General features: G+C 41.2%; 2 protein-coding genes across 2 annotated transcripts in view; both read right to left on the reverse strand.

Moving 5' to 3' along the window:
• The window catches only part of Brf (Brf RNA polymerase III subunit), an 85,228-nt gene extending 79,947 nt beyond the window's left edge, over positions 1-5,281 (reverse strand). Inside the window, exons 1-2 of the mRNA XM_065220940.1 lie at positions 4,752-5,281; positions 4,590-4,694 (exon numbers count right to left, since the gene is read on the reverse strand). Coding sequence (XP_065077012.1) covers positions 4,590-4,694; positions 4,752-5,187 — 541 coding nt within the window. The 5' untranslated portion in view covers positions 5,188-5,281. The remainder of the gene's footprint in view (positions 1-4,589; positions 4,695-4,751) is intronic.
• Positions 5,282-8,977: 3,696 nt separating this feature from the next.
• The window catches only part of hrm (hermes), a 44,949-nt gene continuing 39,034 nt past the window's right edge, over positions 8,978-14,892 (reverse strand). The window contains exon 3 of the mRNA XM_065220939.1: positions 8,978-11,580. Coding sequence (XP_065077011.1) covers positions 9,557-11,580 — 2,024 coding nt within the window. The 3' untranslated portion in view covers positions 8,978-9,556. The remainder of the gene's footprint in view (positions 11,581-14,892) is intronic.

Genomic DNA, 14,892 nt, shown 5'->3' on the forward strand with positions numbered 1-14,892 from the left:
GGGCTCTCATTGGGAAATTCTTTTGCTCAGTCGCGAATTTGGTTTGGTCACTTCATAGCTGTAAAAACGTAGTTCGCGATTGATGAGTCTGCTCATAAATTACGTAACGCAAAAAAAACGTTTTATAATAAAACCCCCCCCCCCCCCCTCCCCCAAGTAACCAAACATAACACATTTAGCATCCCCCAGGTGTAACACGTTACAATGATTTTTTTACAAGTAAAATAAGTCGTAAATCGCATTTAAATTTTGCGTACATAAAATGTAATAAACTACAATTAGTAAAACAGTCTTAATTAACAGAAAACTGTCTGAAGACAAACTTAAAAATAATAAGCAATAATTGGATGTTACTTTCAAAAGCGTAGCAACCTTTCAAAGCCTCTCTTAGAAAAAAAAAGATCAAATTGCGGAACTAGGATTTTTACACCTATTATGCATGATTCCCTATCTACATGGGACTGTTATGCGAATAGCGGCAGTGTATGCTATGTCTGAAATAATTTGGTAACTCTTCATAGTAATCTTCTCAATATTTCTTTAACATTTTTATTCAGATTTCCATTCTCTCATAGTTTTCTACATCACACTTTAATGTCATGGAATTCTGATCAGAGCTATTTTGGAATTCTGAAATTCTCCTCGGAATTGCCTTGGATCTTTTCTAAGAATTCTCTAGGAATCGCCTCTAAAATGTATCTGAAAGTCTCATTGGAATTCAATTCGTTAGGAAATTATTCTCTCCGTCAATCGATTGCATGCTTCCCGTCGAAATTACCATCGGGTTAGCTGGGATCGGATCCAACAAGTCGTCGATGAAACCATCGATTTCGGCGCCCTACTTGAGACGACTGATGACATCGTACCAGCTACCAGATGGGTGAGTAATTCTCTGAACTTTGATCAGAATACTAAAAGCCTAATCAGACTCCGTAACGCCATGCGTAGGCAGTACAAGAGAACTGGACCTTGAAGACCCATTCCAACGGTCTAACCAAACTTATCAAAGCCAAAATGGTAGAACTCAGAAATGAGAATTTTGCCAATAACATCCGTTCCTTCCAGATTGTGAAAAACTCTTTTAGAAACTAACAAAAGTCCTTAAAACTACACCGAAGCCTATTCCACCGCTGGTTCCACTGAATTGTCCTGATGGTTCAGTGGTTCACCTGATAACACCTGAAAAGAAGGCTTCCGCGATAGGTCAACATTTCGTCAGCTCCCACAATCATCACCAGCCCTCACGAAGCTAAGGTTGCTTAAAATGTAATTAATCTCACCCAGGTTCCTAACATCTTTCCCGTGGAATCCGAGATCACGGCTGACGAACTGTTGGCTTATATCAAAACTTCCAAACACATGAAGGCCCCAGGTTTCGACAACATCCTGAATCTAGAGCTCAAGCACTTTAGTTCCAGATTCTACAACCATTTGGTACTTATTTTCAATCAGTGCCTCCGACTTGGCTACTTCCCCTCGTGCTGGAAGTAAGCTAAAATTGTCCCCATTCGGAAACCTGGGAAGGATCTTTCCTCTCCGTCAGCCTTCTTCTGACCTATTAGCCTTCTCTCAGGGTTATCTAAGCTGTTCGAAAGGGCAGTTTACAGCCGGCTTCTAACATCTGCCGAAGAAAACAACATCTTACTCGAGGAGCAGTTTGGCTTTCGAAAAAGTCGATGAACCGTCCACCAACTTACCCGAGTAACAAACATTCTTAGACAGAACAAGGCTGTTTCAAAAACATCTGCTATGGCATTGTTAGACGTTGAAAAAGCGTTTGACAATGTCTGGCATGATGGCCTGGTGTACAAGTTGCATCGATACGGTCTTCCGATCTTCCTCACGAAGATTATACAAAATTATCTATCGGACAGGACGCTCCAGGTCTCTCTGAATAACATCACATCGGATGCCTTTAACATCGGTGCAGGTGTACCCCAAGTAAGCAGGATGAGCCCAAGGATCCTGTTCAATCTATTCACCTCCGATATTCCAGCTCTCCCTGGTGGTGGATTGTTGTCTCTGTTCGCAGACGACAAATCCATCGTCTTCAAGGGTAGGATTATCGGAGCTCTGTCTACCAAACTCCAGAGAGACTTCAATGTCTTGTCTGAGTATTTCAACAGCTGGAAGATCCGTATCAACGTGGCGAAGACCCAGGTCATAATTTTCCACACTCAAAATCTCCCAGACTGAGAATAACAAAATCAAATCTTCCGTCTGAGAATAACAAAATCTGCCTAAACGGCACAGTGGTGGAGTGGTCCAAAGAGGTAGTGTACCTCGAACTAACACTCGATAGCAAGCTGATGTTCAGGGAGCATGTTGACAAAACAAAAATGAAATGCAACATCTTGATAAGGTCGATGTACCCGCTAATCAATATGAGATCCACCCTATCCCTGAAAAACAAGCTTACTGTCTACAAGCAAATAATCCTTCCCGTCATAGAGTACGGGTTGACAATCTGGGAGAGTTGCGCACATTCTCATCACCTCAAACTACAAAGGATCCAGAACAAGATCCTGAGGATGATCCTCAACAGTCCAACGCGCACTAGTAATTCTGAGGTTCACCACCTGGCTGGTGTTCAGGTCACTTGTCACTATTGAAAATTGCATGAATGTGCAACTGTTGATTTGATAATTAAAAATTATCACCGATTGCCTGCGAAAAGCGATTTCCCTAACACAGATTTTAAAGTTGAATTCCAAACGGTGTTTATTCAATCACCGCGTGGTGAGTGGTGGTGTTCTCCAGTACACAACGAAAGGCTGCCTGCAAGCAGCGAGCTGCAGCCCACATGAGCATCCATGGAAGGAGGTAGAAGCCGCACCGCTATTGATCGGAATTAGTAGCTCTTCGTGAGGTGCTGTGGGCCATCTATGTTAAGCGCATCATATTAAAGAGTATAAACAGAGAGAACCCCGCTCAAATTCCTGTCCCTACACAAAACACAAGCTCCTGCTGCAGTTAACAAATAATATATATTATATAAGACCACGTAGTCCTACGTCACCATTGCGTTCAACCCTATAGGGCTGTCCCTTGTAGTTTTTAAAAGCAAAATGTAAACTATTACAATGTAAAACTAAAATCAATCAGTTACTTGTTACAGACATAATCACCAAAGATGAAGAGCTTTCGGGCTAAACCAATTGAAATGTACAATAATTGTAAACCACAAAACAATAAGTAAATAAACAAACATTTTAGTAGTAGGAAATTCTTCTCTTTGAATTCACTTAAAATTATCGTTGAAATTCTTTTAATAATACTTTTTAACTCTTTCTCGTCTCTTACTCTGATGCACCACGCCTTTTTTTAACATTTTATGCAATGACGTTATGACAGTTAAACCCATTTTTGTGAGACTATTGTCACATGATATGTAATACTGTTACTATAGTTAAGAAAATGACCAAGTCAAGTCAGTATCTTAAGACACTTCAGAGATATTGGTTTACAATATCTGTTTTTCCAAAACGCCCTGGACGGGAAAGAGTTAAGTCATCCGCAGAATTCTTTTCACATGGAATTTTTCTCGGAATTACTATGAAACTCTCTTCTAAATTTTCATGGCATACTCTTCAGTATTCCTTTAAAGTTTATCTTGAAATTCAAGTCAGAAAGGGGAAGACCCAGAACTTCCCGAATGTCACTTCCCCGATCCCCGTCAACCCGAATGGGAATGGAACGAACAGCAATCAAAAGGCAGAATCTTATTCTGGAAAAAGACCATGGTGTTCGGGGAACTGACATGAGCACAATCGTGATACCACCGTCGACGTATGAATGAATGGCGATTAGCAGTCGCCGTTGCACGTGAGATGCCACCTATTCTTCATTTACATGTTTGTGGTACCAGTGCTGAGATTTATCATTGTCATAGAAAGATTTGACGAGATATTGACAAAATTATGTTTGAGATCGTCATTGGAATTGACCCTCACAGAAACCTTCGTCAAAAACTTTTGTTCATCAATGCCAAATATTCCTCTGGGTTACACAAAGTGCAATTTCGTGCATTCTGTGTCTCACTATTGTTAGCCTGGCAGTTAAGGGTGCAACGGGTGATAACTAAAAATGGCTTCAACTCTCTCATACCAAACCACAGATATCAGCGATACCTGTTAGAGATGTCTTGGCGAGCCGAGATCTCGACTGTTTGAATTTAATTTATGTGTTTTAAAACGGATAGATCTGAGGATTTAGTAGTTAGTGTCATCTTGTGCTCTCCCAAGTTGTTAGCAGCCTATCGGTGTACCCTCATGTTTGACTTTTTCATCAGTATGTCGCCTAGTTCGAGATCAAGATTTCAATATGTTTTTAATATTTGTTCAAGACAATGAGTGCTGTGGAACAATAAACAGAATAATTGGAAGTCTAACCAATTATTTTACTGGTATTTTACGATGATCGAAATAATCAAAACAAAAACATTGGACGCCATGTTGAATCTATGATGCATAACATCCCATACAATTTAACACAAAGTCCAGTAATTTTCAAAGACGATTTAGTTGTCAACGGAATCTCCGCCTGGACTTGGTATTGAAACGACCATGTGAACTAAAATGACCACTCACCAATAGACGGGATGTTGATGCAAAGAGCTTGAGAAAGCTTAAGATATGTGCGTCCCAGCTCGTAACAACAGATTTGCAGCACATCGCTAATGTCAATCAAAAGATCTAGAAAAAAACAAAATCATTAAAAACGAATACCTCATTCAGATTTCAAAAGCTTACGAGATGTTCCCTCAGTTCGACAGGTAATGTACACGCATGCCGCATAGATGTGGGTATTTCGTCTGCCTCGGGTTAGATGTCTGATCAAGGCCATCTTGAAGAAATTACAGGCCGTCTCGATGCAGTGATTATTCAAATGCAACTGATGACACAAATGCGTAATACCTTGCCGGGCCTTACGAAGTGTAACTTCGCGCGATTCTGTTCCAGTGCCGACATGGAACTTCCCGTAGGCCGTCGCACCACCTTTCGAATCGGAAGCCACAAACTGGCCCACCGCACTTGATGCACCGTGTGCATTTTCTTCGAATTGAACTTCCGAAACGATTATGTTATCCTCCAACACCGATCCGCAGTTGGTACACACCGCATCACCGCGCGCATTATCCACTTCGATATCGGCACTCCCGCAGTTGTTACACTTTCGACCGGACATCTTCGTGTACGATCAACAAATTAATTATCACGACCGGTAAATAAGCGTTGTAAGACAATTATTATTCGCAAACTAATCAAAGTCCCGAAAGTTCGGAATTAACAACAAACTAGCAACTAGCGCAAATATAACAAACCAAGAGTGTGAAGTGAACGGAACGACTGTCACTGGAAAATCAAAACAAAAACAAACACAAGTTCACCACGAATGTCATGTCAGTGAAAACAGGTCCGGCAATTGACGAGTGCACGGATGGATTTGAGTTCACTCACTCGACAAAAAGTGACACAACAGCGGGGCCCTGTTTACTAAAAATGAACACATATATGTTCATTTTTAGTAAACAGGGCCCCGCTGTTGTGTCACTTTTTGTCGAGTGAGTGAACTCAAATCCATCCGTGCACTCGTCAATGTGCGTTTGAATTCTTTCATTCTATACCGGTGATCGATAGAGTGACCATTCTAGACTAACATTTTAAAAAGGCGGAATTCCAAAATCACCATAGCGAGAAAACTACACTACTGAATTTTGAAGACCATTTCACGACTTTATCTGTCAAACATTCATAGCAAATCAAAACAAACATTGCGTAGTACTAGAATTTCGACTAGAATGGGATACGTTAATAGTTTGCTTGGGAACAATAGGCTAGTCAAGTAGTGAGCCAATTTAAAATCGTTGGTTTCGTACTGATTGTTGGTCATACTGCGGTCGTGTCTAGGACATAACCCTTTAATTTTTTACCGTGAAATTGAGAAGAAAACATAGTACACGCTTTGAAATGATTACCGACTTCAGTAATTTTTACCGAATTTTCAACAGTTCGGTTATAATCAGGCGGTAGTGTAGTGGTAAGCGTGATTGCCTCTCACTCCAAAAGGCCTGGGTTCAATCCCAGTTGGCACTGTCGGGATTTTCTGAACTATAAAATCTCTGATCACACCTTCCTTCGGAAGGGAAGTAAAGCCATAGAGGTAACTCTAAGACTAGAAGGTCCCGAAATAACGTGCTCAACTTTTTGGCTCAGCTCTGGTACTATCTTCGGTCCCAAGCTAATCGATTTACCCCTCGAAACATAGGAAAAATCAATAACCCCTCATTTTATCTGTCAAACTTTCATAGCGAATCAAAACAAACATTGCGTAGTACAAGAATTTCGACTAGAATCGTTTGCTTGGGACCAATAGGCTACTAAAGTGGTGAGCCAATTTAAAATCGTTAGTTTCGTATTGATTGTTGGTAAAGCCTTTGGTCCCCGGTTCATGAGTTGATGGATCGATAGGTAGGGTACAGGTGTGCGAGCTTTCTTTCTGGCGTCGGTAGCATTGGTACGCGGCACGGAAAACAAGATCGACGGAAAAACAAAACCAAGGAAGGCACATCAAACGTGCTCAACTTTTTGGCTCAGCTCTGGTACTATCTTCGGTCCCAAGCCAATCGATGCACCCCTCGAAACATAGGAAAATCCACGAATCCCTCATTTTATCTGTCAAATTGGGGTACGTTAATCGATTTGCTTGGGACCAATAGGCTAGTCAAGTAGTGAGCCAATTTGAAATCTGTAGTTTCGAATTGATTGCTGGAAATACCACCGACAAACCGATATGAATGACCATAGCAAAAACAATAAAATGTCTGACCAAAGCACACTACTGACATCTGGCTCCGTGTTCGCGGGAAATATTTAGCTAAGCCATGAACCCGCATGCAAAAGTTATGAATTGGTTCGTGTCTAGATATCTAGATAAAAAAAATCCTATGGTTTTGACAGTTCGGATCACTGCACATTTAAATCGGCCGATACATTATTTTTATCAACATCAAAAAATCCTATGGTTTTGACATCCGAAGGATCACTGCACATTTAAATCGGCCGTTTACGATTTCCGGACATAAGTCAGAATTCAGTGTCATGTCGGTTTGTCGGTGCTCTTATTATAACATCGCCTGGTGCTCGGTATGCTCTGCCAAGGCTCCGGCGTATCATTTGAGTCAACTCCGAGGCTTCATAATTGCAGGAGATAGAAGCAGTTATTTGAAGTATGAAATCCACAAAGAAGTTGAATAGTAGCTTTAATATTTGTGAAATTGGGTTCTTTAAGGGTATTGAGGTAAATGCATATTCGTAATCTGCATTAAAAATGGAACCCAAACCCAAAATTTCATCAATTTTGGAACACTGGAACTATTTTAAATAAGTAAGATTACATTTGCAAAAATCAACTTATTGGCGCCCCTCGGTGTCACTTTACATGGAAGCGAGCTGTCAGTTTGTTAGTTTAGTGTCAAACAGTGAAGTTATTATTTTGCTTTAAATCTTGATTTACAAATCGAGATGAAAGTGTGTGGGTTCGAAAAAAATATCGCTGTGCTCAGAAAACGAAGCTCTTTCAGATGATATATTAAAACGGATATATTTTTCAAAAATAAAGAACCCGATTGATTAGTTTTAAACGTCTTGAATTTTTTCTCGGGATCCTACCCTACGATTTTTAAAAACGATTACCTGATTCCCAGAATTTTTCGCAGCTTGGAGTAAAGGACGCTTTAAGGTAAATAGCTAAGGAAACCTTATTTATGATTGATCTTACTGTCACTTCGAAATTTCAAGAGCACAAATATCAGTTCCCACAAAGCATACAACAATGAAACTGGAACTCCACTTTTTTACATTCTTTTTATTGATTTACATGTCATCGAATTAATCGTACAGACAGATATTACAGTTAACTTTTAATCCTGTTTCTAAAAATAAATTGATAAACACTTCATTAAAACGACGACAACAAACATCAAAGGGATTGTTCAGTCCAAAGAGGGTGCGGTTCACAGGAAAGCGGAAAAAATCTGCATGTCGAGTTGTTCTGACTGGAACGTTTGTGATGAATGTTGTTCAGCAGTACCGGGCACTGCAGTCTATGTTGTTATTCAGGATGTCAAATATGAAAAGCCGCTGCAACAAGATCCTCCCATTAACCAAGGTCGGCAGACGTATCAATGCGCAGCGATGCTCGTAGGGTGGTAGTCGGCGAGGATCATTCCACAATTTTCCTATACAGTTCAGCAAACAGGACACCACAGACAAACATCGAGATTGCTTTTGACGGTCAATTTAAATGTTTCTTAGTCGGTGGTACCGCCACGTGTGGCGTGCATAATCAGTTCCCTTGCGTTTGATTTTTATAAACTACCGCCATCTGTTTAGCCCATCACAACAACAAATAGTGACGATGTTTTACAATGTGAAATATTCAATGTGTTATGTCTCATTGTCTGTGAGGACACATTTGTGCTCTAGAAATTTGATTGCCTTCCACTTGACTTGCTTGGTGATTATTTATTATTTTTTGTTGCGATAATGTAAATGAAAGCAAATTCACACTTCAAAGGATCATTTGGATTTCGGATATTTATTAGTACAATAAACAAGAATTTCAATCATCATTGCTTTATTTTTCACCTAATTCTCCATTCCAAATATTATAATCTACCTTTGTCAGTTCAGCATTTATGGGCGTGTTTTCCATAGGTGGAAAACTTCTGTAAATTCTTGATCAAAATTTGGACTTCAATCGATAATTTCAAGAACCGATTAGACAAAAGCAGAATAAATATATGGAATCGTCTACCTTCTTAATACGTAATGTTAAAATTAAAATTGGATGTCAAACACTACATAGATAAAACTGATTTTAAACGTGCACTTCACTGTTACACTGTTTCCATTTCATCAGTTGAATTCAACTGTTGTTATGGCATATTGATTTGTGCCTATTTCTAAAGATAATCTAATCATTCATACGCTCAGCTCAGATTCTAGCTCACACAATTTGTAAAATACCTAAAAATATAATACTCGTATTGTTTTCCTTTTTCTCATTTTCTTTGACCTAAATATCAGTTTTACAGTAGTAGCCCTTCTGCTACACCGTATCGTAGAATACGGTTACGCCGTACAGTGATTATTTTACATGCACTTAAATACTTCTTACTTTCCTGCATATTTTGAAAGAAATCTGTTTTGAATTGTCATATCACGATCATCGTCGATCCACACGTAAGAGAATCGAAGATTAAAATCTTGTAGATTGTTTTCTGTATAAAGCATCGATATCTAACTAGGATGAACGCATATTGCGCATTGCGCACTGCACGTAATATTTTTGCTATTAGTTGTGCGCAAATGCTTGGGCGCACTTATCCTTTAGTTCACAAGAAATAAGTGCGCAGAAGACTCTAAATCGATTCAACGCAAAACCGTAGTTTTAAAAGTTGTTGCGCACAACTATTACACGCAATGCGCAATACCTACCAAGATAAATAACTAGCTCTGGTTCCCAGATTGGTCTTTAGGTTGGATCACGTATTCTAAGCTATTAGACTTTTCTCTGCATCCTGTTGAGCTTCAGCCGCTTTTTGCAGATTGCGGCGTTTATTTCTTCGTATTAAAGGCATGAATCCCCATAACGTGGATCCTCCAAGTAGAACGAAACCAAGTGCAGTGAACAATGGCCGATAATCACCCATCTGCTCGAAAATAATTCCACATATCGGCGGTCCGATAAGTTGCAGAATTCCGTTTACGAATAAGCTGATTCCATACGATGATGTAAGCCGTTCGGTTCCTAGCATATCCGCCATGATAACGGCGGTGATTCCAACATACGTGCCCGAAGCTAAACCGAATAGAGCACAGAAAACGCTTACCATAGTATATGAACTAGCCATTGGAAGAACAGCCAATGCTAGACCCGATATTGAGAGACCACCAACAAAGTACCACGTCTTGGGGATGAGATTGGTATCCGAAAGCGCCGAGCCTCCGATACGTCCTACCAGGTCTAACGTTGAAACAATGGAAAGCAGATACGCCGCGAGGCTTTTGTCAAACCCTAGTGAGATTGCGTACGCTGGTAGTAAGATAATAAAGTTGGTGTAACCAATAGCGTTGGTGGAGTTGGATATAAGTATCACTAGATATGATGGATCACGGAGAAGAGTAAGATCAAAGTATTTTTGGCTATCAGTCTTTTCCTCGGACTTAGCACCCATTTGTTTGGTGGATGGCTTGAAACTATCTGCGATCGATCTTAAAGAAAGGTGTGAGGCAAATTCTTTAGGCTGAAGAGCTGAGAGAGTACTTCCGTGATATGGCGTGCTGATGTATTGGAAGCTGCTAGTAGACGGGGATCGCCTTGGAGGCCTTTGCCCACGGATAGAGTTCAGTCTATTCAATCGGAAATGTGATCCCTGTGATTCGTTCAGTGGTGTAGTGAAGGTTAAGTTTCGGTGTTCCTCTTTAATGGGAGTACTGATCTTACGATGCCTGTGGCTACCATCCTCTTTGTGATAGGATGCAGGCACGGCTGCTGCCGATACACTTCTAGCAAAGCTGTCAACCAATCCATTCTTGGGATTAAAGCGGAAAATATCCGGAGATTTGTGTTCCAATGTTGGTGTAGCAATGGGAGTATCATCACCAGTGATCATAAACTTTGGTTTGAACGCAGATTTCTCGTGGTCATGCCCCACTTTCATATCATCATTGTTTTCAGATTCCTCCATAATGGTATCATTGCCCATTATCTCTGCATTTTGTTTGACTTTTTTCACGCGTTTCATATGGTTTTCCACCGGCTGGTAGAATATAGCTGCTACCCAAACATTGAGGGTGACCCCACCCATGATCAAACAAGCTCCCCGGTAACCAAAGTTAACCAATAAATATCTCAAAACTGGAGGCAATATGATCGATCCCAACGCACTACCGGAAATGCACAGTCCATTTGCCAAACCTCTTAGCTTCACAAAGTACGACGTAACTATGTAAACTGTAGGCGGAAACGAAAGTCCAGCTCCCGTCCCCACCAATACTCCATAGCTGATGTACAGGTAACTAACTGAAGTCGCCCAATAGGTGATGATCATCCCAACCGCGGCAAACGTTCCTCCGACAATTGTAACCGTCCTGTAGCTGTACTTGACCGATAGTATGCTGGACAGGGGTCCTAGTGAGCTGTACAGAAAGTAACATAACGCTGGAATCCATGCTGCAGATGACGGTGTCGCCTGGAATGCTTCGAGAAATTCCACAAACAAAACTCCAAAACTCTTAATAGTGCCAGGTACAAGAATGTTAACTAACATTGAACCGGCCAACACAAGCCAGCCCCATCCACCGTCCGGTGGTACCAATTCATAATCATCATCATCATCATCGTCCTCTTCAATTTTGGATTCAGGTTTTTCTCCACCGTGACCATCGTTTGCTCCAGATGCCATGCCATTGTTTATTGGTATCAGATGTTTCTCATCGCTTCCTCCGCTGCTGGAGCTACGACCGTTGGAAGATGCTGCATGACTGCTGTCGTTTGTCAATCTGTCGAATTGGACTGGAAAATGAAATAAATAGAAGAAGGAAGTTAGATATTTATCAATTAACTCTTTGACTATATGTTTAGTATTACTTCTGCGTGAAGTCAACGATTTACATAGTTGAAGATGATATTTCGAATAACAGACTGAAGTGGTAATTTTTATACGATAGATGAGGAGAAGATGAAAGTATAGAATTGATAGTTCCGTTTAGATTACGGCAGTGTGAAAATTGCATATAGAAAGTAGATAGCGAGCTAAAGGGTGATACGGTCAAAATTTGGTCAATATCAACTTGACGTATTTCTTTCAATTTTGCATTTAAAAAACCTGAACACCCCTCATTTTGAAGGTGTGTGTGTGTAGAATGTTGCTCCTATTTTGATTTTGGAATTCACTCTTCAGTTGTCAAAATGCCGTCCAAGCAAGAAGAGCAGCGTATCAAAATTTTGCTCGCGCATCGCGAAAATCCGAGCTACTCGCACGCAAAGTTGGCAAAATCGCTAAAAGTTGCCAAATCAACCGTTACAAATGTAATTAAAGTGTTTGGGGAACGTTTGTCGACAGCCAGGAAGTCTGGATCGGGGGGAAATCGAAAACCGGAAGCCGCTGAGACGACAAAGAGAGTTGCCGGTAGTTTCAAGCGAAACCCTAACCTCTCTCTCCGAGATGCCGCAAATAAGCTGGGTGTATCGTCTACAACCGTGCATCGAGCCAAAAAACGAGCCGGACTATCGACTTACAAGAAGGTAGTGACTCCAAATCGCGATGATAAACAAAATACGACGGCCAAAGCGCGATCCCGGAGGCTGTACACGACGATGCTGACGAAGTTTGACTGCGTGGTAATGGACGACGAAACCTACGTCAAAGCCGACTACAAGCAGCTTCCGGGACAGGAGTTTTATACGGCAAAAGGAAGGGGAAAGGTAGCAGATGTTTTCAAGCACATGAAACTGTCAAAGTTCGCAAAGAAATATCTGGTTTGGCAAGCCATCTGTACCTGTGGCTTGAAAAGCAGCATTTTCATAGCTTTCGGGACTGTCAACCAAGAAATTTACGTGAAAGAGTGTTTGAATAAACGTCTGCTGCCTTTCCTGAAGAAACACGGTTGTTCCGTACTGTTTTGGCCGGATTTGGCATCTTGCCATTACGGTAAAAAGGCCATGGAGTGGTACGCCGCCAACAACGTGCAGGTGGTTCCCAAGGACAAGAACCCTCCCAACACGCCAGAGCTCCGCCCAATTGAGAAATACTGGGCTATTGTCAAGCGGAACCTAAAGAAGACCAAAAAAAATGCTAAGGGCGAGCAGTAGTTCAAGGCAAACTGGCTTTCTGCGGCGAAGAAGGTGGACAAGGTGGCTGTACAAAATCTGATGGCAGGGGTCAAGCGTAAGGCCCGGCAATTCGGATTTGGAAAAGCGGAAGCCTAACTGAATATTTTTCCTGAATTTTATACTAATTGAACTTGAAAAAGAAATTTAATTTGATTTTTTAAATAAACGATTTCACCGATTTACACGCGTTTTCCCTTGACCAAATTTTGACTGTATCACCCTTTAGGACAACTTTTAAGGAAGGTACAAATCGGGTTTATCATCTCTCTTTACCAAACTCCCCCTTTGGAGAGGGATGGTGAGGGGTGTCCCCCCCACCCCCGCCACTACTGGCGGGGGTGGGGGGGGGGACACTGCATTTGGTTTTCTGTGCAGAAAGGTTGTCTAAAAAACAAGCATAACCAAAATATAACAGGTGGGTTGCTACTCAGACTTATGACACTTCGCACGTACGAAGAAGAAATCAAGAGCCACATGTGAAAAGGGCATACAAGCTTTTTGTAAACAAACCTTCTTATGCCCTTTTCTCGCCAACCGAGGGTCGTCCACGCAAACCAACAATATCATCGGGAAAGGAAATGCTTCTCCTACCCAGTAATGTTGATGGTGTGCGTTGGTGTCATATGGGTGGCGAGAAAAGGGCATAAGAAGGTTTGTTTACAAAAAGCTTGTATGCCCTTTTCACATGTTGTTCTTGAAATCTCTGTAGAACTACAAGATAAAGAAATCTCGGAATTAAGGTCTGAAATAGTAGTCAACATAGCAACCCTTTATGAAGAGCTTCCGATACTAACGAAGTTTGAATCCTTCCGCAAGACTGAGAGAATCGTTGCCTACGTCCTTCGCTTTATCTCAAATTGTCGTTTGAAGATTGGTGAACGAAGTTCTACATTGTCTCCAACAATCTAGACCAACAATTTAAATAGGCGGAACAACCAAACGTAAACAATGGCTTTAAACACAAAATTCTTGAGAATCAAAACACTCTCACGCAAACTAAAAATGCCATTCGATAAAGGAAGTTTGCTCTATCAGATGATGGTGTTAGATTGCTTGGATGTGCTTTGATTCTCGAGGAATTTGCCTTTAATGCCATTGTTTACGTTTGGTTGTTCCGCCTATTTCAATGGTCTAGAATTCCTGAATTAAGAGAAGCAACGAAACGAATTATTCAAGCAATTCAAAGGCATCAACTAAAAGATGAAATCGAACGACTTCAAGCTGGAGAACCGTGCAAGCGACTCGGCAATCTGAATCCATTTCTGAACGATGGGCTACTACTGGAGGAAGAATTCGAAACAGCAACTTACCTTACGAAGCGAAATACCAATGGATCGTTCCGGACAAGCACCCTGTTACAAGAAGATTAATTGCTGCAACCCACAAGGAAAAACCTGCATGCTGGCTCCAGTAGTGTAATTTCTGCCCTCAGCGAACGCTATTGGATATTAAATGCAAAGTCAACTGTACGCAAGGTCACCAGAAGTTGCATCTCGTGCTTCAAATCAAATCCAAGGCTGGTTGGTCAATTCATGGGAGACCTGCCTTCTTATCGAGTCAACATGGCACCTACGTTCTTAAAAGTTGGGAGCGATTTCGCTGGACCAATTTACATAAAGCAAACCGCTAGGAAGATAGCTCCAGTGAAAGGCTACATCTGCGTATTTGTCTGTATGGTATCGAAGGCAATACATCTCGAAGCAGTGGAGAACTTATCAACCGACGCATTTTTGGCAGCACTACAGCGATTCGTCTCTAAAAGAGGAGTTCCGGACGAGGTGTATAGTGATAATGGAACCAATTTCATAGGCGCAAAATTGGAGCTTCGTGAGCTATACCAGCTCTTCAAGTCGGACATCACTGACGGAAAGCTATCAGATAATTGCCAAGTTAAGGCGATAAAATGGATCACAATACCCCCGAGCGCACCTCATTTTGGAGGGTTATGGGATGCCGGCGTTAAAAGCGTGAAAACTGTTCTGAAGCAAGTGT

This window comes from Ochlerotatus camptorhynchus, unplaced genomic scaffold (genome assembly GCF_037179485.1).
Source record: "Ochlerotatus camptorhynchus isolate MF236.1 unplaced genomic scaffold, CSIRO-AGI_Acam_v1.1 ptg000136l, whole genome shotgun sequence".
Lineage (NCBI taxonomy): Eukaryota > Metazoa > Arthropoda > Insecta > Diptera > Culicidae > Ochlerotatus > Ochlerotatus camptorhynchus.